The 27,190-nt window shown below is 43.9% G+C and overlaps 1 protein-coding gene across 1 annotated transcript in view; it reads right to left on the bottom strand.

Annotated features, from left to right (window-relative positions):
- The window catches only part of RP1 (RP1 axonemal microtubule associated), a 668,735-nt gene that overhangs the window by 178,171 nt on the left and 463,374 nt on the right, over positions 1-27,190 (bottom strand). The window contains exons 34-36 of the mRNA XM_088469748.1: positions 26,019-26,173; positions 20,784-20,997; positions 11,688-11,869 (exon numbers count right to left, since the gene is read on the bottom strand). Coding sequence (XP_088325874.1) covers positions 11,688-11,869; positions 20,784-20,997; positions 26,019-26,173 — 551 coding nt within the window. The remainder of the gene's footprint in view (positions 1-11,687; positions 11,870-20,783; positions 20,998-26,018; positions 26,174-27,190) is intronic.

Raw genomic sequence — 27,190 nt, forward strand, 5'->3', positions numbered from 1 at the left:
CGATGTATTTACCACTATCAAGCCCATGCATTACAACTCCCAACAACATCCTAAGCTCCAAGCTGCTTTTATAAATAGCTGCATACCATTGTTACACCTGTGACATCCCTGTGTCTTATGCTACTGTACTTGTTGTTCTACCTGATTAAATAAATCTAAGAACTGGTTAAGCTGTACCATGTGTGGACTAACCACCATCAGCACCAACACCTGCGTTATATATTCAACACCATGTGTACCTTGGCCAAGTATGTGGTATCCTGGCATAGCAATCTGTCTGGAGGACTACTTTACCCAGCACATTCATCTCGCACTTCATCCTACACTGACAGGTCATAGACTCAGTGCCCAGATCTCCAGCATTGTGTTAATTCTATACTCCAGTGGCGTTACTAGGGTTGGTGCCACCCAGTACACCACTGTGGACTACATGCATGTACCAGGGGGCATGTGGCCACTGGCATATGACATTTTGGGGGTGTGACCGCAAGTCATGCCCCGTTCTCATGCTTGGGGGCTTGCCCAGCACAGTGCCCAGCTACTCCCAACTCCTGGCACAGTGTCACTGCTGCTCAGTGACACCATTGGAGGGGGTCAGCGGCATCATAAGGGGGGTGAACCAATGACATCTGGGCCAGGCAGGAGCCACTAGTATTACTGCTCTTCCTTCCTGCTTGAATTTCCTGAGAACCCTTGGGAGGCGAGACATTGGAGGAAAGAGATACACCAGCTTGAAGTCCCATCTTACTGCTAGTGCTAGTGCATCCATGAAGCCTGCTGGTCCTGGACCTGTATATAGGGACCTCATGGTTGTGACGTTATGCCATGAGGTCTAAATCCGGTAGGCCCCGTTTGTTCACCAGCAGTTGAAAACCCCCCAGGTGGAGAGACCACTTTCCGGCGTGTATGTTCTGACAACTGAGGAAGTCCACTTCCCAATTGAGGACTCCCAGGATGAATATTGCCGAGATCGCCGGAAGATGCCCAAATCAGTATCTTTGTCACTTCCCTCATGGCTGCATGACTTTGCATGCCTCCCTGATGATTGAGATAGGCTACTGTGGTCGCGTTGTCGAACTGGATCTGGACTGGCCTGCTCTGGAGCAAGTCCTGTGCCATGATGAGTGCTTCGTATACTGTTGAAGCTCCAGAATGTTTATGAGCAGATGACTTTCCTGATTTATCAATTTTCCCTGAAAGGTGTGATGATATAGGATAAACTTGTTGAGGGATTTTAGATTTAGAATAAGGTGATAAGACCCATTTGGATTCTGAACCAAAAATAGATTGGAATAATAACCCCTTCCTTGCTGAAAAACAGGAATCAGGATTAATACCCCTCCTTGCAGCAGGGAGTAAATGGCCTCCTGAAGAGCCTTGATCGCATCTGATGGGGAATTTGTACAAAAAAACCTCTGGGGAGGATGCCTCCGGAAAGTGAGGGCATACCCCTGAGAGACCACTTCTCAAACCCAGGCGTCTGTTGTTGTTTGCGCAACCTGAAGAAGTTGGCCTCCCACCCTGGGATCCCCCAGGAGGAGGCCCACCCCTTTAGGAAAAAGGTTTGTCATCCGGCTTAGAAGCTGGACATCTGGCCGGCCCAGACCTCTTAGTTTGTCACCTGATTGTCCTGCAAAAACTAGACTGCCTGGAAGAAGACTGTTCCTTGGGATGAAAGGACCGAAAAGAGAACTGCCTAGACTTTAATGTAGCTGTAGATGGCAGACCTGCAGATTTTGAAGCTGCCAGAGTAGCTATTATCTTATCTAACTCTGCCCCAGAAAGTATATTTCCATAAAAATGTAAGGATTCCAGAGCCTTCTTTAACCCTGTATCAGCTTTCCAGGACCTTAACCAAAGGACCCTACAAGCCACCACTGAGGCTGCTGATGCTTTAGAAGCTAAGAGTCCTGCATCTATTGCAGATCCTCCCAAATAGGAGACTGCTTCCTGTATGTGGGAGATAAATGTGAGCTGTTTTCTGGTAGCATCTGGTAGAGAATCCTCCAATGCCCCCGTCCATTCTTCAACAGCTTTGGCTACCCAAGCCCAAGCCATAGCAGGATGAGTAACAGCTCCAGATGATGAAAATATTGCCTTAAGACATGTTTCAATTTTCCTATCTGTAGGATCCTTAAGAGAAGTTGCTGCCCGAATAGGCAATGTAGCATTCCCGACTAAGTGTGTCATATGAGCATCCACAGTAGGACTGATTTCCCACTTAGAACATTCAGAATCTGGGAAAGGATACAATGATACTAATCTTTTAGTAATATAAAACCATTTATACGGGTTACCTCTTCCATAAGTTCAGTGAGCTGCTTGGATTTGGGAAACTCAGCTTTTACCACCTTCTGGTGTTTAAATACTGGAGCCTTCTTACTAGGAGCTGGTTCACCATCCTGTATATCTAGGATTGATTTGACTGCTCTCACCAAAGAAGGAACATCCACTGTAGAAGTATGGTCCTCTCTGCCTAGCTAGATCCCGAAGAACAACCCTATGCATCATCTAATTCTTCCGATGATGCATCTGAATCCATATGCTGAACAGACTGACAAAAAAGATAACTTCCGTTTAGGCACCTTAGTGACTACCGGTCTGCTCACAACAGCTGTCTGACTTGAGAGGGCATAAGCATTCATCCAGGAAGGATGCATAGGAGGTGCAAACATAGCATGCTGTGGGTACCCCATACAAGGAGGCAGCATGGGAATAGCCATACGATCCACAAACTGCTTCATTATCTGAGACAAGAAGGACACCCCAGATGGCTCCTGTACAGGGACTGGTATACAGGACTGGTGAGGTGGCTCTTTATAACAGACAGCACACAAACCATCCTTTATAAAGTACTGAGAGGACAAGCCCACCAAACAAGATTTACAGGCCTCCCCCTCCGGAATCCCTTTACTTTCTGACATATCAATTATAAAGGTAACAATACAAAGTAATGTATTGTGACAGCCTTCACAAATACCAAGTAAATGTGAAGTATAAAGAAAAAAAAACCCATACACCTGCAACAGAGGGATGAGGAGAAAAACAGCGATAGTTATAACTGACAGTCAGAAAAAAAAGGCAGTATACCACAGTCACATACAATGCATATGCAATTTAGTTGCAATGGGCTCTGAATCAACTACTGAAAACACGATGCTTGGTAGGATATAGACCACTATATACCTGACTCATGGGAGAGATATACAGGGAGACTGACTCAAAACTTCCTGAGACCAACAGCTACAGCAGCATACCGATATTGCACTGTGAGTGTCCCAGACGTGCGAAAACCTTTGAAGGAACTGCGTCTGGGTCGGGGGAGGAGCTGCCGGGGAAGAGCCTACCTACCCTAAGCTGCATCAACCAGCCCGGTACTCTGGCCTTATGGCAGCAGAAGGGTCTGCTGCTGATCCCCGGCATCAGGCAATAAGTCCCCGGTGGTCTAGTGAGGACATGGACGCTCCGGGCCCTCACTGCAGTGGCTTCCAAGTGCGTCTCCGGCGCCAGAAGCAAGAACTGCTGTGTGCGATTCCCCGTAAACGAGGAATTGCCTTACCTGACATCTCCGTGCGTCTAGTTGCAGTCCAGGCCCCAGCATCGCTGCTAGCAAGCTCTGCCATGACCTGCCAAAATCACCAGAGATGTTACTGGTGTTGCGGCCAGTTGGAGGTAGATGGAGTCGCAGTGCATATGTCTTAATTCAGACGCTCAGGACCAGGGACTGGCTGGCAACTTTTAGCCTGGGGGGCAAATGCATGCAGGCAGCCCTGGCAGAAGATTAGCGCACAGCCAGGGTGCCTGAAGAACATGCGTGCTCCACCCCCCCCAAGGTGTTCCAGGGAGAAGGTGGGTCCATATGGGATTAATGTAAAGTAAAAATAAATATATGGGGCAGCCCCGTCGTGGTGCCCATATGCAGTGCCCCCCTGTGCCCAAGGAGAGGACCCCCTTATGCAGGCCTCCAGTAGTGCCCCCTGTAGTGATCCCCCCTATGCAGTGCCCCTTGTGCCCCCAGTAGTAAGCCCCTTATATAGTACCCCAGTAGTGGTACCCCCTATGCAGTGCCCCTTATATAGTGCCCCGAGTAGCAGTCCACCCCCCATGAAGTGCCCCCAATAGTAATAACCCTTATGCAGTGCCCCTTAAATAGTGGCCCCAGTCGTAGTCTCCCCCCTATGCAGTACCCCTAGTATTGCCCTTTTTATAGAGCCCCCCCAGTGGTCCCTAGATGTAGTGCCCCCAGTGGTAGTCCCCTCCTCCCTATGCAGTGCCCCTAGTAGTTGTCCCCTCCCCTTGTAGTGCCCCTAGTAGCAGTAGTAGTCCCCCCTTGTAGTGCCCCTAGTAGTAGTAGTCCCCCCTTGTAGTGCCCCCAGTAGTAGTCCCCCGTTGTAGTAGTAGTTCCCCCCTTGTAGTGCCCCCAGTAGTAGTCCCCCCAGTTGTAGTCCTCCCCTTGTAGTGCCCCCAGTAGTAGTCCCTCCCTCTTGTAGTGCCCCCAGTAGTGGTTCCCCCTTTGTAGTGCCCCCAGTAGTAGTAGTCCCCCCCTTATAGTGCCCCCAGTAGTAGTAGTCCCACCTTGTATTGCCCCCAGTAGTAGTAGTCCCCCCCTTCCAGTGCCTCCAGTAGTGGTTCCCCCCTTGTAGGGCCCCCAGTAGTAGTAGTCCCCCCTTGTAGTGCCCCCAGTAGTAGTCCCCCCCTTGTGGTGCCCCCAGTAGTGGTCTCCCCCTTGTAGTGCCCGCCCCTCCCCCAGTAGACACATGTAATTAAAAAAAAAAACACTTCAATCCCCGCTCCCGCCGTCGCCATCCGCTCCTCCGTCTGTCCTTCCCGGGCCAGGCCGCTCTGCATTATGGGAGAGACATCATGACGCCTCTCCCATTGCCCACTGCGGGAGCCGGAAGATGGAGCGGCTCCTGCAGTGGGTGCAGCAGCAGTCGGTGATTGGCTGCTGATCAAAGCAAACACACAGCTGCCGGGGCCGGAGGCTGTGTGTTTGTCACTTGTGTAGCGCTGACCGAACTCCGTCCGGTCAGCGCTACACACGCGGTGCAGTCTGTGTTACAGTGACACAGACTGCTCGCAGCCCACATGACGCTGCTGCCCGGGGGGCACATGGCACCCTGCCCAGCCCGCCACTGCTCAGGACTGCTAACTCAAAAACATAGAAAATAAAGCATAAAATAAAAGCTTAGGACTGCCTGAGTAGTCCCCTGTTACAACAGTGCGTCTGAATCCTGCTGCACCAAAAGAACAGCTGAATGCCTGTGGCCATGGGCGGGGAATATGTGGAGGAGGACCAGAGGTATCCTGGGAGCTAAAAGCTTTAACTTTTTGGTGCCTAGATCACTCCAACCACATTATCCCCATGGTATCCCTGTGGATCCCTATGGAACCTGAAGAAGAATAAGGTCTCCAGAGTGAGACATACAGGTCTGAAATGCAGTCAAATCAGTTATTAATCAAGTATGCAGTGTAAGTAGCAGGCGTCCGTTGATTAAAAGTTCTTAAAAAAATGTCAAGATCCAATGTCATCATCAATGGTGTTCTCTCAAATGGGGATGGGGTTTCTCAGTAAGAGACAAGCTGGTGTGTGGTATGCATAATGAAATTATCTGAACCAGAGTTAACTTAACAGTAGACCATGCAGTAGTTAATGCAATTTCAATACAGATGGCAGCAAGTGGTAGAGTTTCAACAAAAAGGACTTGAATGCATAACCCACAAAATGTCCTTTAAATTTAAACAGAGAATGTTTGCTATCAATGTGAGTACACCTCACATGATTCCAGCCATTAAATATAATAAATAGGGAAAATCATAAAAATAAACTTATTGAAAGAGTTTGTAGATCAAAAAGAATGTAAAATAAAGTAATTATAAACACCCAGCTCACTGTGAACAAAATAAACATTCAGGGACACCAGGTGACAGAAGAGGATCTGACCCAACTGACAGGAATAAGAAAAATATTCATCCTGTCTTAAATTACAACAGAGCGCCAAATGATATGGATCACCCCTGAAGTGGGAGAAGTTAAATTGATAATATTGATAATGGAACTGGACATGGGATCTGCCCTTGTAGATATTACAGCAAAAGAGTATTATTACAAGTTATTTGCGAAAATTTTAAAAAACCCTGTTTTATTGATAACATATAGTGGGGGAAAAGTGTTCCCATTAGGAAAAAATTTATTTGATGGGAAATACAAAGATAAACCACAGAAATTATATTTATATGTATTACAACATGTCAGTTGGCATTGTTTGACCGTGAACGTCTAAAGCAAATTCAAATTGACTGGTAGTTTATTAAAACTTTGCAGGTTTCTACAGAATCTACAGTAGTTATTGTTAGGAGATAAAATAAATAATACACAACCCATATTTGAAAAAGAGATGGGGATGTTCAAATGAACAAAACAAGCATTGCAAAGTTACTCAGAAATTTTGCATAGCTCGACCTAAACAAGATAAAGAATGTTGGCACATGTACAATGGAGTGATGGGCTGCTTCCATAGATCCAGTATTAACTAAAAATAAATCAGGAAACATTCACATATGTGATGATTCAGAGGCGTATCAAGAGAGGAGGGGTCCCGTGTGCATTCCCTGTCCGGGGCCCCCTCCTCTCTCCCCAATGGCCGGCCGCGTCACCGGAGCAGTAAGCTCTGAGCACTAGTCTGTGCCCAGAGTCTACTGCGCATGCGCAGGTCACCGGGAAAATGGCGCGGCCGCCATTTTCCCAGCGATTTCCCTACTGCGCACGCGCAAAAAGCCGGGAAAATGGCCATGGTGCCCATTTTCCAAGTGTTTTGTGCAGCGCTACAGCCGACTCGGGGATTTAGGAGGTGTAAGTATATGGGTGCGGTTTGGGCCCCCTGCACCCATTATAATAACGCCCCTGTGAAGATTTGAAAACAACTATTAAACCACCACTACATACACAGTACAAAATCCGCTGCCAAAGATTGCGGGCATCTCTGTACCTCTGTATGGAAGAGACCATTTCCAAAAATGTATATTTTAAAAGCTTACTTCCAAATGTACATTGGATATTCATCCAATAAATATTTGACAATCAACACACAAAAAGGTTTATTTCAATACAACCATTTTATCTTTGTAATAGCTTCAGCAATTTGGCAAAGAGCCATGGGTCAAGTGTTACAGGGAATTCTTGGTAGTTGGTACGCAGTTTTATCTCAATGATACTATTATTTCAGAAAAAGATGAAGATTATTTAAACAATCTTAAAAGTGTACTCATGAGATAATGCGAATATGGGCTGAGAGCCAATTGAGATAAATGTGAGTTCTTTAAACATGGAATTCCTTACTGTGGATATAACATTTTAAAAAAAAGCACTGCACAAGTCTGAAGACAAAATGTAAGTAGTACTGTGAGCACCACAATAAGCAACCAATCGCATGTACATTAAGATCCTTTACAATCGCAGAATATTAATATGCACAAATCGCTCATAAAGTCTTGTTTGGTGAATTTGGACAGAAATTCAATTGATCACACACCATCATGTGTTTATTATTGTCAATCCTAAAACAGAAGTACCTGTAATGACAACTGCCAGATTACAAAGATGGTGCTTATTATGGGGAGCTCATACTTCAAAAATTGAATTTAAGAGACAAAACTTCATGGTGACCTTGACTGATTGTCAAAAACCACTTGTCAATCAAATTGATGAATCTGTACATTGGTAGGGCCACTTCCAAATACAAATGCTGTCATCAATTGAGAAACCAGAAATGATCCTGCGTTATCTAAAGTCTATGATATTATAGGTAAAGTTTGGAAATAAACATGGCCATCCATTGTATCCCAGATTCTCAGCAAGTAAAGGTCAACTAGCTGTATGTATGTAGGTGTATGTCAAGGAACGTTAATGGGTAGGTGTAACACAATTGTGTACACTAAGTTTTCTGCAAGAATATTGGAAAAATTGCAAGAATGCCACCATGGCACAATGAAAATGACGTTCTTGGCTAGAGGTTTTGTATAGTGGCCAGGAATAGATGGTCAGATCAAATCAATACCTAAAGATTGTAGGGATGTCAAAAAATCAAAATGCACCATCATTAGCTCTGTTGCACCCATGGGAATGTCCCTCACACCCAGGGGCATTACAATGATTTTATTTTTTCTTGGGGGGGGGGGCTAGAGATGATTTAATTTTAATGACTATATTCTTCAAAAATGATCAAATGTTAAGTAATTTAAGAACTAAAATGTTAAATCAGTTCAAGAGCCAATCTAAAGTTAGTTGACCAATCTAAAGTTGTTTCTATAGAAATGTCTATTCAACCAGATGTAACTCCAGAGACTCTGGTTGCTACATAATATATGTGAATCTTCAGCCATACTTAAAGTTATCCCTAAGTTTACAAAGAAAGCACGACTTACAGAAGCCTTTACCCCATGGTTTTACTACCATTATCCTAAAAGGCAACAGACATTACTCATAGACTCAATTTATAGCCTAATACTGTATATTCACACAGTTAGAATAACAGTGTCTTTGTGTTTGATTCAGAGTCGCACTCTAAGCCGATGTTCATGCAGTTGGCTGATGTTTTTAGAACTGTGCATGTATCTGCATCTCACTGCGCAGGCATCCCGATTGTTACCACTCCGAGGCGCAGATTCAATTTGCATGCAGGTAATGTGGTTTTAAGTGGGTGTTCCGTTGAGGTAACAGGAGGGTGGCTAGTCACATGGGCGAGTCACTGGCATGTCGCTGACAGCGGCTGCATCTAAAGATGCAAAGCCACTCACATGGGAGTCCATGTTCAGACAGGGAAACTACCCCCATAGGGCTGAAGCAAGTTTCGATGGTGCGTCTGATGGTGCACCGATGGTGTATCTAAGTGGCACTGAGACAGATTTCTACAAGCGCAAGGCACAAAGACAAAGTGGTCATCTCAGTTTTGATAAAAATCATCCGTGGCACTAGCATAAAAGCGCAGACACAGCCCTGTCTGTGTGCATCTCTAAATCAGGCCCTTTACTTCATTGTATTCCTGTCACAGGCGGGATGATTTTTGTATTTGCATTTGTGTCATTTGTCCAATGATCATCTTTTGTTCTATACACATGTTGTTACATCCTTGAGAGGATGCTTGAAATATTTGACACCACACTCAGATGGGAATAACACACGGTCTGATTCAGCTGCAGACGGAATTGCAAACAGGGGTGCCAAGAGGGGGGGAGCAGGTACAGATTACCCGTGCTCGGGCTTCCTGAATGGCCCAGCGGGGGTCCGGGTCCGGCACCGCTCCGCCCCCCTCCCAGCAGCAAAGCTTTTTTTGGGGGGGGGGGAAGGGGGCGTGGCCAAGCCTCCCGCAATTAGGCCACACCTCCTGTTACCCGGGCCCACCGCGGGATCACGCCGCCTGCTGCATTACGCATCCGAGCTGCGTTGTCCAACGCAGCATCAGATACTCTGCGGAACATCGGCCGGCTAAGGTGACCCATGAAGTTACGAGGTATACTGTACTTCCGCCACACACTCTAATACAAATGCTTCAGTAGTATTGTTATTAATTTCTGCTCCACTATTCTTCCTCTCGCTTGAAATTAATGTCCAACCACCCTCCCATGAAATAAAACATTTTCCCACACTACCCCCTCCCCTGCAAATCATTCCTCATCAACCAGAGACAAATTATTAATTAGGCAAGGAATAGACAACCTGTGGCACTACAACTGCTGTAGAACTATACCTAGCAGCATGCCGTGCCACAGTTCTGATGGTAGGACATGCTGAAATTGTGACAAAGCATGCTGGGATGTGTAGTTACACTGCATGCTGGGATGTTTAGTTCCACTGCAGCTGGAATGCCACAGGTTGCCTACCTCTGCATTAGGCAACCTAGACTCCTGACATTCATGGATGTTTTTTTAACAAATGGAATAGGAGGGACTTTACCGAGCATCTTGCCTAGATACCCGTTGGTCTTAAACAGCCCTGTTCTGTAATTAATTCTCTACTTCTCTAATTCATTATGTAATTTCCCTTTCATTATTCTCCCTCCCCCTTGTTCTTAATTCTCTTCCACCCCTGTAATTCATTTCTGCCCCTCCCTTTCTAGTTATGCATTCATAGCACGTAGAGTAGGGGATGTCAGTGGTATTACAAACCTTGGTGCTAATTGAAAAGCTGGGAGCACACGCAGTGATTACTTGTAGCACCCTGGTCACGCGCATGATTATGTGTTATTCCAGGTACATCCCATACTCTGCTCACTGCTTGTATACAAGGTAAGTGGAGGAGAAGGTAAAAAGCAAGGGGGCAGGAGTAGGGTTGTCAGCTTTGTTCTGGCAAGATACAGTACAGGACGGGGGAATAGCAGGCGTGTCTGAGCGTGCAACTGTCTCGTCATCTGGCAGGTTATTTGCAATGGACATTCTGAACAACCGTAGGGTTATTCATAATGGCATACTTTGTACAGATACGCTGCCTGCGTGCAAATACTCACAATCAGGCCCAGTGTATCATATTTAGTAATAATGAAATGATTGAAGGTGAAGGATCTTCCAATACTTTTATAATTAATAAATATGAACATTGAAATATGACCCAGTTTATTCCCTCCATTCTCTTCAATGTAGATTGAAATTAAATCTAAGAGAATGGATAGAATAAGCATGATACATTTGCATTGATTATTGGCTAGATCCTTACTGAATATATAACATAGGCAAATATACTGTATAAGACATTGGCAACAAATAATTAATGAAACAATATAACATGTCTGTTTTGGAGAGATCTGAAGAAATGAGCCATTGCAGTCTATGTATTCTGATCTTTAGCTACTAGGACATGGGTAGCACCTCTGTGGATGACCAAAAAAGCTTGATGGCAAACCGTGCAGTTTGCTGTGTATTCATCACCAGTGACAGGGCTGGGCTGGCTCACAGATATTCTGTCCCCCACTCAGACCTTTGACCGGTGGCGGCTCCAGAGGTGAGGCTGCAAAGCAGTCTAAAATTAAAATAGGGGAGCCACACCAACTGCCACCACAAATGCTGCCAAACATCGCCGGCCGGGACTCACTGGCAGTTGGTGTGGCTCCCCTACTTGAATTGTGGACTGCGCTGTAGACCCACCTCTGGAGCCGCTGACCTATATCTTGATTGCCTCTTACATTTAAGGGATGCTCTTGTAGACATCCTGCAGAGTTGAGAGGTGTAATCTTACTGGTGGCAAATGTGTGAGACGGATCTGCTCCGCTCCGAGTCCAGGAAAATAGGCTAAACCTATGTGCGCTACTGGTATGTAATGTAACATGCACTCAGCAGTGCACAGAGGCTGAGCCTAATTGTCTGGACTCAGAGCTCTGCATCACACAGTCACCACCAGTAAAATTACAATTCTCAACTCTGCAGCACGTTGAAGACCTAATATGGGACAAACTGTGTTCCGTATTGAATCAATGCGGAATGTAGCAATTTATTTTGAAATCCGAGACAATCCTGTATTATATCAGATGGATAGCAACCCTAATGATGAGGCTGCTATTTTGTGTTCTGCAAACTGAACCTGCCTCTGCAAAGACCCCCACCAACTGCCCCACAGACTGACAAACATTGATATAGAAGAATGCCTATTGAGAGACGCATGAGTGTATATACAGTATAACAGTGAAGTGCTAACATACCTTAATCTGCTGTGTGTTTCCACTAATTGTAAGTTCTATTTGTTCTTTGTGTAGTTGACCATAAAACAAAATAGAAAAGCGGTTCAGAGTCTCCGAAGTCTCAAATCCAGAGCCAGTAATATCAATTATCCATGAGCCTCCTGACTGTGCAATAGGTTTGGGGCTAGTTGATAATCTCTTGCCTTCAAACATAGTAAATAGCAGAAACAAGTAAAAAGATTACAAGGTGAGTAGGAATATCATGAAATATTTATATGACATATTACAGGTTGAGATGTCTTACACTAATAGGTAACCATAGCAACAATCTTTCAAAACTGTCCTAGACAAATTAATTATTTTTAGTTTTTCTTATGCTGGCCATACACGCTACAATTATCGGGGCGATCCGCCTGATATCGGCGGATCGCCCCGATAATTGTAGCGTGTGGGGGGGCGACCGAGGGTTAAATATTGCTTGGTCGGGCATGCCGGATTGTCCAGCATGCCCGTCCGATGCGATATTTACCGGTAAAACTGTCGGCCGCATCGGGCAGTGTATGCCCAACCGTGGCCGATGGACAGACATTTCGTGTGTTCCTTCCTACAGAAGGAACAGGGAAATGTCTCCGGGGGCGGAGCGCGGATGTCGGGCTGATACACTGTGAGAGAAATCTCACAGTGTATGCCGGTGACATCTGCGGCAGGCAGGCTGCCAGATAAAATGTCTGTCGGTCTGACAGACATTTTATGTGGCCGTGTATGCTCAGCATTAGTGATATATACAGTTTTACTTTTGCTTAGGTGTGTGTTACTGATTACAAAATATTATTTTTTTTACTTTTCACATAAAACATGTTTAATCATTATAACAGTGCTAAAACGTTTAAGTACTACATCCAATATATCTAATGGTTAGCAAATAAAAAAAAGTGTAATCTGTCAAGCAGAACTGTCCATAAACTATTATTATATATTATATTTATGAGGTAATATTGATTAGTAATGTCAGTCTGCGTCTGCAGAGATTGTTTTGGAGATGGTCGGGTTTCAGTGTTGGCATGTTGACGTTTCTTTAGGATATGCACAAAAATATTTGTTTTTCAGTTAATTGGAATGTTTTCTCATGCGGGATGGAGTATAAAAGAGCAGGTAACACAGGGCCTTATTATTTTTTTATTTCAACATTTATAAATGAGTGTTGCTTGCAGTGTAAAGTGACTTACAGAAGTGTCCTTAAACACTGTTGCTTCAGTCATGCCAAACAGCCCCTCTCGGCGCACCAGGTCCTGGGCGACTTGGCCGCACCGAGTGTCTATCTGACTCAAAATGTGTGCTTACTTGCATAAATACAACTAGAAGCGACAATCCCACATTGATTTCACTGCTCAATTTGTGTGCGAATGAATCTGTATGTGAAGTGCCATGATACAGCAGCTGCGGCTTTTTCCCACTTCAAGTTCTGTTGCGCTTCATCTGTGACTTTGTACATGTTTAAAAGTAATTCCTGTGTGGTTAAATTCACAGGCCAGTGTATCTAGTACATTATGACTAGTGCTTCTCTGTGTCTGCAATGCGAATAAGACAAAAATGTAAAGAAAAAGATGGTACGCTACTCCTCTTGGAGTGGTTCAATCACGCCAGGTGTCCCGCGCTGTATGGCATATAGACGCTGCTAGGTGTATGAGGACGCATACGTATTAAACACTGCTTTAGCTTTATTCATACACTTTAATAAATGGGTGTATTTTTCCCATTTGCAACCAATCAGATACAGTCATCATTAGCAGCTCTGCAGTTAATAGTATCAACTGTACACTTTCCCCAGGGTCAGAGGTGATGTAAGTTACTCCCCTTCAGTGTGCGGTGTGGTACATAGGTGCATTTGGAGTGATACACCTCCTATTGCCTCAAGCTAGCTCTCTAGGGTGTGGGCAATACCTGAGAAGGGGGTCCCTGCCCATGCAGGCTTTATAACAGTCACACATATAGATACAGGTATAGATAGACACATGCAGCAACAGTACTTTTGAATAACTTGGGCGCCAGACCTTCTCTTATAAAAATATACCACTTTATTTCTCTCCTCCTGCATATGACTTTAAAGGACAAGAATGTGGTTATAGCAGCTTCTCCTCTCCCTCCAGCTCATATACTTGGCATGTCAAATGGTATATGACAATCTTATGGATATGGTTACATTACATCACACTCTTCTCCATCAGCACAGTCTTTTCTATTGCAGCTATCAAACTCTCAGCTGCAGCCCATCCCTATCCTACAGGAATGGCTCCTATAGCCACACTGCTACCACAGTGACCCCCTCTTTAATGGCTGCTGAGGGGCTTTTATGCATAAGGGACTCCTCTTGTCCCTTAACAACAAAGCTACTGGAAAATTCCTCTTCCCCACCTCTTCAACACATATACTGACATCTCTTACCCCTCTCATGGGAGCTGAAAACTTCACTGGGCAGCTCACACTGCAACCTTTCAGCTCTTTCTCTGTGGTCTCTCACAGACTTTATCTAAGTGGTCTCAGACCAGGCCTATCTCTCCTTTGGCATTAGATGGGCATCGTGGCAGCTACCATGGCCCCGCCAATCTCCCCCTGCCAGGGGAGCATGAGGGCTACATTTCTGCTTCCAGCTCTGACTCTCCCCAAAGATGTCTCCTTTCTCCCAACTTCTCCATCTCAATCCCCCTGTTCTTCCTCCCCCCTCCTTTCTCTTATCTGCCTGCTACACACCCAGTCTTCCCACCCCTGCGTGTCTATCTCTCCAGCCCCTCCTTTACCTGAAAACTGATCCCCAGGGTTTGAGGAATGTAATATCTACAACAGGAAGCAAGCTTTAACACTGAGAGGGGTGTATTTACAAATACTGTCTCCTAGAGGGTGTTACATAAGTAAAGCTGGGTACACACTAGGACGACGGAACAGCTGACCGGCTTTTAAGTACATACACAATTACTAATCGTCGGCCTGATGTGTCGTGTCTGAAGTCACAACTGGGTGGGCATTTACATGTGCCCGCCCAGTTTTGATGTCAGTCACCAGTGGCCTCTGCAGCAAGTGTACGGGTGGTCAGAAGTTGACTGTCCATACACACAGCACAATATGCAGATATATATGCAGATATATCTGCCATATTGTCTGTACACACTGGCCGACACACATACGATATATCGACCATTCAATTGAACAGCCGATATGTCGGCCAGTGTGTACCCAACATAAGACCCCTTCAGGAGGCTGTGTTTGAAACCTTTGATTAGACAAGTCTCAATTTGTGAATACATGCCCACGGCATGCCCTAACAGGTACTTTTATTGCAACTGCCTGCCCACTACAGTCACATTCATGCCCACTTACTACGAATACACACCCATTCCAGTCCGGGTCCCAGACCACTAGTCACAAATAGTCTCGAATCAGACGATGCAGAAAAATATGCAGATCCCGAAAAATTGTACATGCACAGTGTAAATTCCAATTTGAAACTGAAAAAGTGTCAAATTGCATTTTAGACTAACTGAATATGACCCGTAGTGCAGGCAGGGGTTAGAAGAGGAAGCTGAGGGGTAGAATGATATATAGCTATGCAGTGCTCGAAGTGAGCCGGTATACAACGGTATGGTATACCGGCACTTCCAGCACTGACCCGCCCACCGCCGAGAGGCATATGGAGAAGGCGCTGATGCTGCCTTCTCCATATGCCGGGCACCTGCTGAGTTTGTGTTACCAGTAGGCGCCTGGCGACTCCTTCCCTGCAGCTGCAGGACGGAGCTCACTCCTGAGCTCCGCATCCCGGCTCCTGCAGTGCGTGTTGGGGAGAGATGTCATGACATCTCCATGATGTCTCTCCCTCTCCCTCAGTGCAGAGCGCGGAGCTGACGGGAGGACTATGCACTGTGTACTGTGGCGGACGGCGGCAGGCACCGAAGCGGGGCTTCACGTGAGTATGTTTTTATGTGTGTTTGTCTGTGTGTTTATGTGTAAGGGGGCTCTACTTCAATGGGAACTACTACTATGGGCACTACTTCAAGGGGCACTACTACTACTACTATGGGCACTACTTCAAGGGGCACTACTGCTACTACTATTGGCACTACTTCAAGGGGCACTAATACTATGGGCAGTACTTCAAGGAGCACTACTGCTACTACTATGGTCACTACTTCAAGGGGCACTACTGCTACTACTATGGGCACTACTTCAAGGGGCACTACTGCTACTACTATGGGCACTACTTCAAGGGGCACTACTGCTACTACTATGAGCACTACTTCAAGGGGCACTACTACTACTACTACTGTGGGCACTACCAGTACTATGGGCACTACTACAAAGGGGCACTACTACAAGGGGCACTAATGTTGGCACTACAAGAGGCACTATTACTCTGGGCACTACTGCAAGGGGCACTACTACTATATACTGTGGGCACTAATACAAGGGGCACTATTATTGTGGCCAATGTATTGGGGGTACTGTTACTCTTGTGGGCAATAAATAGGGGGCACTACTGCAAGGTGCACTACTACTGTGGGCAATATATATAGTGGACACTATTACTATTGTGGGCAATGTATAGTGGCACTACTACTGTGGGCATTGTATAGAGAGCACTATTACTGTGGGCATTGTATAGGGGGCACTACTACCAGGAACGCTGCATAGGGGCACTACTACTGTGTACATTGTAAAAGAGCACCACTACTGTGGGGCAAAGTATAGGGATCACTACTATAAGGTGCACTACACTGTGGGCATTGTATAAGGGCACAACTACTGTGGGGATTGCATAAAGGGCACTACCACTGTGGGCATTGTATAGGGGGCACTACTATTGTGTGGCATAATGTGTATAAGGGGTACTACGGTGTGGTACACTATACTACTGAAAAAGCCGGGTGCTGCATTGTAGAATTACGTGCAGCACTCGGCTCCTGTCACAGTGAAGGAGCCAGCACTACAAACACACTGGTCCCCGGGGGCAGCCCGTACCTCCTGGACCCCCCGGAGACACTAAAACCAGGGTTCGGGAGTGCGGCCCCGCCCCCACATGTTAACATTCCACAAAAAATTTAAAAAATATATTTTTTTTCAGTTTGTGTGTGTGCTAGCTACGCTATTTATTGTTCGGTGACACTGCCGACCAGACTGCAGTTTATCATCCACGTATTGTAACACTGTAAGTGGTAGCCCAGTGTGTTATTCTGATTCATAAAAAATATTGTGACACTAAGTGGCAGCGCAGTGTGTTATTCTTTTCTTCTTATTCATAAAAAACTATTGTGACATTGTAAGTGGTAGCGCAGTGTCTTATTCTTTTCTTATTCCTAAAAAATATTGTGACACTAAGTGGTAGCACAGTGTGTGTTATTCTTTTCTTATTCATAAAAAAATATTGTGACACTAAGTGGTAACGCAGTGTTTTACTTATAAAACATCTTGTTACACTGTAAGTGGTAGCGCAGTGTGTTATTCTATTCTTATTCATAAAAAATCTTGTGACACTGTAAGTGGTAGCGCAGTGTGTTATTCTATTCTTATTCATAAAAAATATTGTTACACTGTAAGTGGTAGCGCAGTGTCTTATTCTATTCTTATTCATAAAAAATATTGTGACACTAAGTGGTAGCGCAGTGTGTGTTATTCTTTTCTTATTCATAAAAAAATATTGTGACACTAAGTGGTAACGCAGTGTTTTACTTCTAAAACATCTTGTTACACTGTAAGTGGTAGCGCAGTGTGTTATTCTATTCTTATTCATAAAAAATATTGTGACACTGTAAGTGGTAGCGCAGTGTGTTATTCTATTCTTATTCATAAAAAATATTGTGACATTGTAGGTCATTGATACCACAGTGTAATATTTAAATTTGGTACAAATTGATGTGTGTGCTCTTCCCCAATTCATTCATGTTTGTTGATGTGGAGAACTCATGACGTCTCTCCCATAGTGCACTGCGAGAGACGGAACCCGGAGCTCCCAAGTGATCTCCAGCGTTGGCCTCCAACTGCGGGAGCAGGACGCCCGCTGGTTACAAAATCTCAGTGGGCGCCTGGCAAATGGAGCCTCCCTGTGGCGCCAGGCTGAGGTGGGCCGGAGGAGGTGGAACTGGTTCCGTCTCCTCCAGCCCACTTTAACCCCGGTGGGTGTGGGGGCCCTTTACATGTGGGGACCCAGGGACAACTGCCCCTGTTGCCCTCCCGTTAATCTGGTCCTGGTTGCTTGTGTCTTTTTAATGTAATTAAAGTTGTCATTTTTTAAAGAAAATGACGTAGGGCTCCCCCCAAAAAAGCATAACCAGCCCTGGGTGCCTCAGCCAGTCCTGGTTCCTAAAAATATGGGGAAAAACGAGAAGGGTTCCCCCGTATTTTAGGAACCAGCACTGGGCTGCTGAGCCAGTCCTGGTTTTTAAAATAGGGTGGGGAAATTGCATAGGGCTCCCCCTATTTTTAAAACCAGCACCAGCCTCAAATCTGGCTGGGGTGTAATGCCACAGCCAGGGGACCCTTTCATCGGGTCTGCATTATCAGTTTCCACGTGGGGTCTCCAGTCAATAGCCAGGTAGCAATGTATGTGGTCACACATACATTGCTAATGCATGAACTGGTCCAGGTGTAATTTTGTTATTTTGAGAAGACCCCTGGATGCTACAGAGACCTGCACAAGGACTTAGGTGAGTATAGTTTTTTTTACAGGTAACCCCTTGAAATTCTACTTGGAGAAGGGGCCCGAACATCTGGCAGCAAGTAAGTATGTGTGAGTGTGGTAGGTATGTAATAAAATGTTACTTACTACGGTGTGTGTGTCTTGTGGTTTTTTAACTATTATTTTACAGCGGGAGTAGTGGGTGCTGGCCACCTGCTAGCACTATTGGTTCCACAAGTGCCAAAGGGCAGGCACGCTGGCACCTGTAGTTCCACTGTAATAAACAATAGTTTCATTCTACTTTCAACACTATTACCCCTGCACCCACCGCCCAGGGATGTGGGGAAGTGCCTCGAGCTTCAGCTCAAGCCTAGGGTGCTCTGGAGAGGGGGGATGACTTTATTAGGGGTCCCCCACCTCCCCTGAGATACCTGGCTTGGGCTGATCGGCTTGGGGTGATAGTGCTTTGGCCAGGGGAGACCTGGTGAAAGGGTACCTTGGCTGTGGCATTACACCCCGGCCAGATTTGAGTCCGGTGCTGATTTAAAATAAAAAAAAGTTTTCCCCCTATTTTTAAAGCCAGGACTGGCTCATCAGAAAAGTGCTGGTTCCTAAAATACGTGGGTACCCTAATAATTTTTTCCTCCATATCTTTAGGAACCAGGACTGGCTGAGGAGCCTGGGGTTGGTTATGCTTTTTTTGGGGGGGACCCTAAATAATTTTTTTTTTAAATTGACACTTTAGGTATTTTACATGCAGAAACATACACAAATCACAATGATCTGTGTATGTTTCTGCCAAACTCGCAGCTCAGGAGGTGGTCTACAGTATTTGAAGCTTCTATTTAAGCCCGAGTTTGCTACAATTATTTATTTATTATTTTATTTATTAACAGTTTCTTATATAGCGCAGCAAATTCGTTGCACTTTGCAATTGGAAACATAAATAGAACAAAACTGGGTAGTATCACACAGATATATAGGTAGGAAGACCCTGCTCGTAAGCTTACAATTTTACACCTGTTGTTGTAATCACAATTCTTGGTAAATTCCCGAGTTGTATCTTTTTCAGTGAAAGAACTTTCGAGTTTGGCCGATGGTGTATTTAATCGTGTTTGCAATCTCACCCGAGTTTTTCAGTGAAAATAGAAAAATATATTTTCAGGTTACAACTGGTAACAATAGATTTTATTTTTGCAAACAATATATTAATTTTAGCTTAAATGATGAAAGATGGAGCAGATTGGAAGGGTGGGGGGTCAAATGTTATGATAGGTGCTCTTATCAGACATTTTCAACTTTCAAACTGTGGGGCTGATATGGAGTTAAATGCAAGTTGGACATAATTGCTCCTGCATTGTTTGCACGAGAAACAAAATGTATATACTGCCATTGGCAGATTTTTATAAGTTATATGTATCCCTGTGGCCGGACCACCCCATCCGTATACTTGGTTTCATAACCTTCAACATTATCAGTACACACTTCACCAGCCCTATCTGGTGCAAAAGATCTGAAAATAGATGTCATTTGTGTACATACAACTCTGCATTGCCTGCAACTCCGTCAACACGCCCTCTCTAAATTTAGGGTGAGAACACCCCATTACCTCTTAGTTATGCCCCTTGTGGAGGTGTGTTTAGTTTGCATAGGACTCATAGGGCACTGAAGCGAAAACAACCAGGATATGCTCAGCAAATTGGCTAGTGGTCATGTGAGTCCCAGTTAAATAAAATGTATTTCCCTTTATTTGTCTGTGGTATCCAATTAAATCCTGTTGTTTTTTAGTTCTGAAAACTTAGATAGGATTATCACTGCCATCATCGCAGGAACAAGGGCTTCTTATCACGCCTGAGGCGCGCAAAACAAAATCCCCGATAAGTGCCGCATCAGGGCTAGTTGGCCACGGTAATATACTGTGGTTAATAGGATACCTGCCTAAGACTGTCAAATTTTGCAATTAAACATAAATTGTATTATCATTATTGAATGCAGACGTTTTATATGTAAACCTACACATAGAAGCCTGCTTTTTGTTATTTTGGAAAGGTAGATTAATTTTGAAACAAGAACTACAAAGTATTTATGTGGTGTCTATTAAATATCAATAACAAAACACTTTTTTGGCCATTTTGGTTCAATTTTATTAGAATACGCTAAAAGACTAATGGTATTTTCTGAAAATACTACATCTTCTTAAAAAAAGCCAAGGTATAATTTGTGTGGGTACTGCATAAAAATATGTGAGCATCATGTCTAACAAAGACTAAGGATGGACGAGGATTAAATCCGATTGCAACCTCAATAGCATTATATAGTCTCATATTTGTAACTCCCACCGAATGATGATATAGCGTTCGAGGGAAGTCTGTCATTTTTCTAACCTCTGTCAGGTACAGTATATAAGTGTTAAGGCAAAAGACCATTAGGCAGACTGAAGTAAATAAAATCAATACCTTGTGTGTACAGTTTGCAAACTGTCTGACATAATCCCAGGTGACTATCGAGCCAGTTCCACAGTACAAACACCCATTCACTAAGAGAGTCTTGAGATTCTTTTACTGTGACCATCTTCATATACATTCCTGCTCCGTAGCCTTCCCTGTCATGTCCAATCACCACCTTTCGCAGCGCCCCCAAAGACACCGCCTCTAACACAAAACAGTCAGTCTAGAAGGAATGAAAACACAAATGTTATAAAGAAAAACAATGAACACAATGTATATATAACCGCACAATAGGATATACAATGTACAGTACCCCAGCAAAAAATTGTACAATAAGCAGACATACATGTGGCGTACTGTACAATCTTGCAGGTCCTTACTGAAAGTGATCTATACTATTTTGTGCTTATATAATATTTTAATCCATCTAATGCAGGACACAAGTTGAGGTTCTCAAATGGACAAGAAAAAGAAAAAAATAAACCCTGACATTAATTTAAAAAATTTGTTTACATGAAATATCTTTATATCTTGATGTGGTTTATTAGTCTTATTATTGTATGATATGCTTTAAACAGCATAATCACTGAGAGCATGTGAACAAACATAAATATTTACTCTATTATAAAAGGTTTAAATTTTTTACTAAAACACATCTTCATGATGAAATAAATGCAAAAACTAGGCTGAAAACAACCAAAGATCTGGCCCATGGTCATTAATTTCCTTGCTTGAAATTAGGTCCCATTTGCTTCTGTGATCACTCTTTACATCAGTGGTTCCCCAGGTTTTTTATAATATAAAACATTTTCTCAAAACACCTGTCCTTAAGTATTTGTCACATTTGTGTTAAAATAACGTTAAATAAAACTGAAATATATGAGAAACATAAGCATATTTCAGGTAGTCCTCCGCAATCTCGAAAAAGTGTGTGTGTGGATCTATTGCATCCTGGGAATCACGGGTCCATATAGATGGTGAAGGGCTAACATCATGATGTGAGAGCCCCCCCCCCCCGAAGTGGCCAGTTGCAGGCTTCTATTGGAGAGGAGCAACTAAAAGTAGGCAAGTATTGCATGTGTGTGTACATACAGTGGTGGCATTGGAGAATGCAGACACTGGCTCATATACAGCGGTATACTGGTGGTGCAGTGGAGCTTACAGGGTCTGTAACGCCGCCTCTCTCTGCTATGGAGACTCTCAGGGGCACGTCCTATTACTATAGAGAACGGAGCTGAAGAGGCATGGCATACTAATAGCACACAAGGACGGAGGTCGCACCTCTGACAGTACGAGGACCTAGGACTGCCAGACAGTGACAGCGCAGGGTGCTCCAGGGTAGATATGCATACTGAGGGCAATCGCTAGTAGGCAAGCAAAGCGTACAGAAAGGGGTGGGCACATAGCATGATCCGTGCTACACAATATACAGAGATACATATACATTTTACCTCCAACTCTGCATTAGGCCAAGTGCAAGGTTGTCCCAAGTTTATCATGTGAAATGCAGGGAATAATTAGCAGATGAGATCTCTTTTCTTATAAACAACTGCTTGATAGTGAAAGTGATAAATGCATGGAATAAATTCTCAGCAGTAGCGCTGAATAATAGATTAAGTTAATAGCTGGGATTGATATAAGGTCATTTAGGAAAGAAAATACAACCTATTTTACATAATAAAATGTATTTTTACTTATTTATGATCCTCATACAGATCAGCATAAATTATGCCCCACAGAGAAATAGTATACTGTAGATGGCTATATTAATAACTGAGATACTGGGGGTGCTGAATAACATGCACTAAAAAAAAAGTAAATTGAGATACAATGTATTAATTCCTATGCTTCCAAGGCCACATAGGAACTATGCTTCCAAGGCCACATAATAACTTTTGAAGGGGATGTAGTTATGAGACGGCCGCCGGTCTCAATACCGACATCTGAATTCCAACAAGGGACTTAAGATAGGCGTCCAAATACTGACACCTATCTTAATCCCGACGCCAGAACGACAAAGGACGCCAGCCCAAACGAGGTAAGTCCAGGGTGCACCTTAGCCGCGCGGGGGGGGGGGTTAGCTTTAGGGAGCGTAGCGGGGTTAGGGTTAAGTTTTTTTTGGGGGAAGTTAGGCACCCCTAAGGAGGAGGGCTAGGGTTAGGCACCCCTGGGGGGAGGTTAGGGTTAACCACTAGGGGGGGAGGTTAAGGTTCAGCACCACTAAGGAAGGGTTAGGGGGTGAGAGGGGTAGGAATAGGGTACTTACCTGCCCTGTAGGGATCTTCTCCCTTCAGGATGCCGGCGTCAAGATATGAACCGGGACTTCATACCCATTCCCTACTGTAAGTGTCACCTATGGATGGGACTATTCATTCTAAATCACACATGACATATAAATGAACCATTTATTAAAACTGATTATTGGTAGCTGTGCAAAAAGGTATTTTATGATATAGCAAATGAATACCTTTGTTTTTACAACTATACTGGAAAACTGGCAATGTAAATGTGATTATTTGCTGTGGGTCACAACACTTATTCTTGTCAAACCAGTTTGCAGCCTTGCCTTTAACATTATTTTAAAAATACATTATTTTCAGGGCTTTATCCATGGTTTTACTTTGTAAAAATATATAAAACTTTGTTTGCTAAGTATGTTTGGTTTATTTGGTTATATGCATATTTTTCTGCAATTAGTTAATTATATATTAATATTAAAATATAAAAACTTAAATATTACTGCAAATTTTGATTTAAATGGTGTTTTTAAACTCATATTGTTTTAAATGTGGATAAAAGATATTGCTCAGCTTAATCCGGGGATTTGTTTAAAGATTGTAGAATAGTTTGCGGCAAAAAGTAAAATAAAACTAAGTTACCTAAACTTCAGAAGCCTTATCATCATACAGAATTGAATATGCTTCTTGTTCCATTGGGAGCATTGCAGGAAAGTTTAGTTTAAATATTTGTGAGATGTATTACCCATAATAATGATATAGGACTTCTACTGTGTGAAATAGGACATTTATGAATACACAAGGCTGTGTTATTTATTTTATGTTATTTTTGGCTTTCTATAAATACAAACAATAGATGTGAGCAGTTTCGGACTGGTGCATGAAGGGCCCACTAGGGAAATGCAGTTATAGGGGCCCATACTTAGGGATGTGGCCAGCATTCAGAGGGGTTGTGACCAGCCTCCACAAAGATTAATAACTTCAATGCATTGTAGAAAATACACCATATTCCAGTGCAGTATAAAGTAACACATGTATAATGTATAATTCAAGTGCACAGTCTGGAACCTGATCCCTAAAGGAGGGGGTGGGCCCTCAGGCAGTGAGGCCCACCGGGGGTATCCCCTGTACCCCTGTGGGCCAGTCCAACCCTGGATGCGAGATTGGGGTTAACTTGCTTAAAGAGTAAATTTACTGAAGTGCAGGTTTTAGAAGTGGAGAATCTGCCCATAGCAGCTAATCAAATTCTAGATATTATCTTCCAGAAGGTGCTAGACAAATATTAAGTAGAAACTGATTGGTTGCTATGGACAACATCTCCACTTCTAAAAAACCTGAACTTTACTAAATATACCCCTTACAGTCCACTTATGGATTCATGGACCACACTGAAAGGCTTACTAATGCCATCTTCTGTGTGATACTTTTGGAAGATGCATCTTCCGAGAATTAAATAGTTTTTGACACAGTGTCAGAGTCTGTACTACCATTCTGGGTACAGGTTGTGCAGTATGGGGACTCTTTGAACAAGGAGCCCATGTGCACCGTACACACTATACCCATTATAATGCTCTTTCTTACAAGTTTCAAATAGACTGGACCCTAATTTCTCCTACAACACGGTAACAAAATTCTTGTTACCAAACTACTGCAATGTTACTCAGCCAACTTTGTTTTTAACATAATTCATTGTCTAGAAAGAATTTCCCCATTTCTTCCCATCTTGATTAATAAGTCTTCAGATTTTCCACAGCGTTATGTGACTAGAATGGCAACCACAGTCACATGGCACATAATGTAGTGACCAGAGTACAGCTTTAGAAAACACCTATAGGCTCAGCCATCACTCTGACAATCTCCCCTCCTTTTTCCTCTTCTGCCATAACATGAATTACTGACAGATGTGACGCTGTGGCAACCATATTTGTTTGCCCCTCAGAGAGTTATTGAAAAGTAGATAATGATTTGCTGGGTGATAGCAGATGCATGCTTTAAAAGTACTTAACTTGCTATGTAACAAATGAAAAACCCTTCTTTGTGGTTTTGCTGCGTTATGATCCTGGATGAACCTCTAGCAACAAGGTTTTGTAATATACCTGGCAACAGTTCCGTTTTAGCAGTGGGAAAATCTGTTGTCAGTTGGACAAAGGGTGGGCTCTGCAAGGTTGGAGATAGCAATGGGAATATCCTGGAATGTGTTCTCATAATTACCCCTAAAGAGAGTTGCACATCTGTTCCTGACTAAACAGTCCAGCTCCTCATTGGGTTAATGCAACTCATTTTAAGGTCTCCTAACTAATTTTGCCTTATAAATACAATGATCATTCATTGATCATATAATCATTTAATAAATATCTTTTTTAAAAAAAAATATTATATTTGCTGTATTTCCAGAACTGCTGCAGAACATATAATAGTCTGAACCCTCCTCCATGAAAATGGAGCAGCCTCCTGGCCGCTCGCATAGCAGTGGGTGACCACCCACAGCATATGCGAGCATCCATGATGATGGTCGCGATGGTCTTGACCATCGCGACCATCGGGCTTGCGATGGAGACCCTGCGGTAGGGTCTCGCTGCCACAAGCCCTGGAGTGATTTTGGCTCTATCAGAGCCAAAATCACTCCCACTGACATCACTAGTGATGGGAACGCCTCCGTCTGGCAGGCACGCCCCCGGCACGCCCACCAAAGGGGGCGTGCTGTCAATCAACATCGACAGCACGCCCCCTTTGGTGCGAGACCCGGAGCGACGGAGAGCCCGTCGCTCGCCGGGTCTCGCGCATGCGCACGACGGAGCTCCCTCCGTCGTGCGCATGCGCAGTGGGGGAACATCGACCCGCTTGCAAGCGTCCTGCTCTCGCGAGCGGGTATGAATGACCCCCTATGATCTTCAGTGTGTAAATGTTATGCATAATATCATGATCATCAGCATTACACTGTATTTGGTTCTACAAGTTATACATTTGTCACAAGTGAAAGTAGACCATTCTTTAAAATTATGTTTACCTTGTTTCGTGTAAATTTGTCTCCTGGGATCAATGATTTGGAAAGTCTCCTTGCACCTGAGTCTCCTCTCTCTCCATAAACAGTTATATACACATTTGCTAAGGTATCTGCTCCCCAGTGATCACCAATGTGCACAGCTACTATATACTGGTTTACTAAAAAAAAAAGATTATCAACAGTAGTCAACATAAAGTAAATAGCATAAAGTCTCATTGCAATGACTTTAATAATATTCCACATTAACAAATGCTCTTGTAAACAGAATCTTACAGTCTGATATCAAACAGTACAAGAGTACATATGATGGAAAAAAAATTACAGTTTTGCATATAACATATATGAATAAAACATAATATAGGTAATTTACTTACACAGAGCTGTCTTACTATATGGGGACAATGGGCCTGATTCAGAGCCGGACGCAATTAGCGCTCGCTCGTCCAGAAAATAGGGGTGGCTATTCAAATCAACCGTTCGCTCTTTGCGGTCTGTTCACGCCTCTAGGTCTGAATGAGTGAACAAAACTTGCGGTCGTTTTTTGGATAAATACGCCCCCTGGCCGCTCGCATCCTACGTCATGTCCGCTATTTATTAGATTAATCGAGTACATCGACCAGGGTATGAACTGCTCGCTATTCTTGTGGTTGGTTTTTGCTACCACAATTTTGCGAGCAGTTCTGGCTATAAAATAACCCAGTGAAGTGGTCAATGACGCTGCTGTTTTAATTATGCACACCCGTAAAACGCCCGTTTTGACCTTTAAGCACGCCTGCGTTCGGATATCCACTCGTTGTTTTCAAGCACCTTCCCCTGTTACCACCCACATATGCCTCTTTCTGTCACTCAAAATAGCAGGCATTCGCTATTTAGCGAACAAACGATTTTCGACCGCACTGACTGGTTCGCGCATGCGTATTACGATCCGTACGCATGCGCAGTTGGGCAAACATCGCTCGGAACGAGCGTACTGCCGCTTACGAGCAGCTCTGAATCAGGCCCAATGACAGCTGCCCGGGCCCCATGATTCTAGGTGCCCATTTTGGCAGGTACAGTACTGTTTTTTAACGGTCTATGGGCCTGATTCAGAGTTGAACACTATGCCACTTTTCACGCAGTTGAGCGATTATAGGTGGTCTGTGCGTATATCATAGCCGCATTGCGCACTCTCGGTG

The sequence above is a fragment of the Taudactylus pleione genome, unplaced genomic scaffold, assembly GCF_031769625.1.
Source record: "Taudactylus pleione unplaced genomic scaffold, aTauple2 ptg000093l, whole genome shotgun sequence".
Classification (NCBI taxonomy): Eukaryota; Metazoa; Chordata; class Amphibia; order Anura; family Myobatrachidae; genus Taudactylus; species Taudactylus pleione.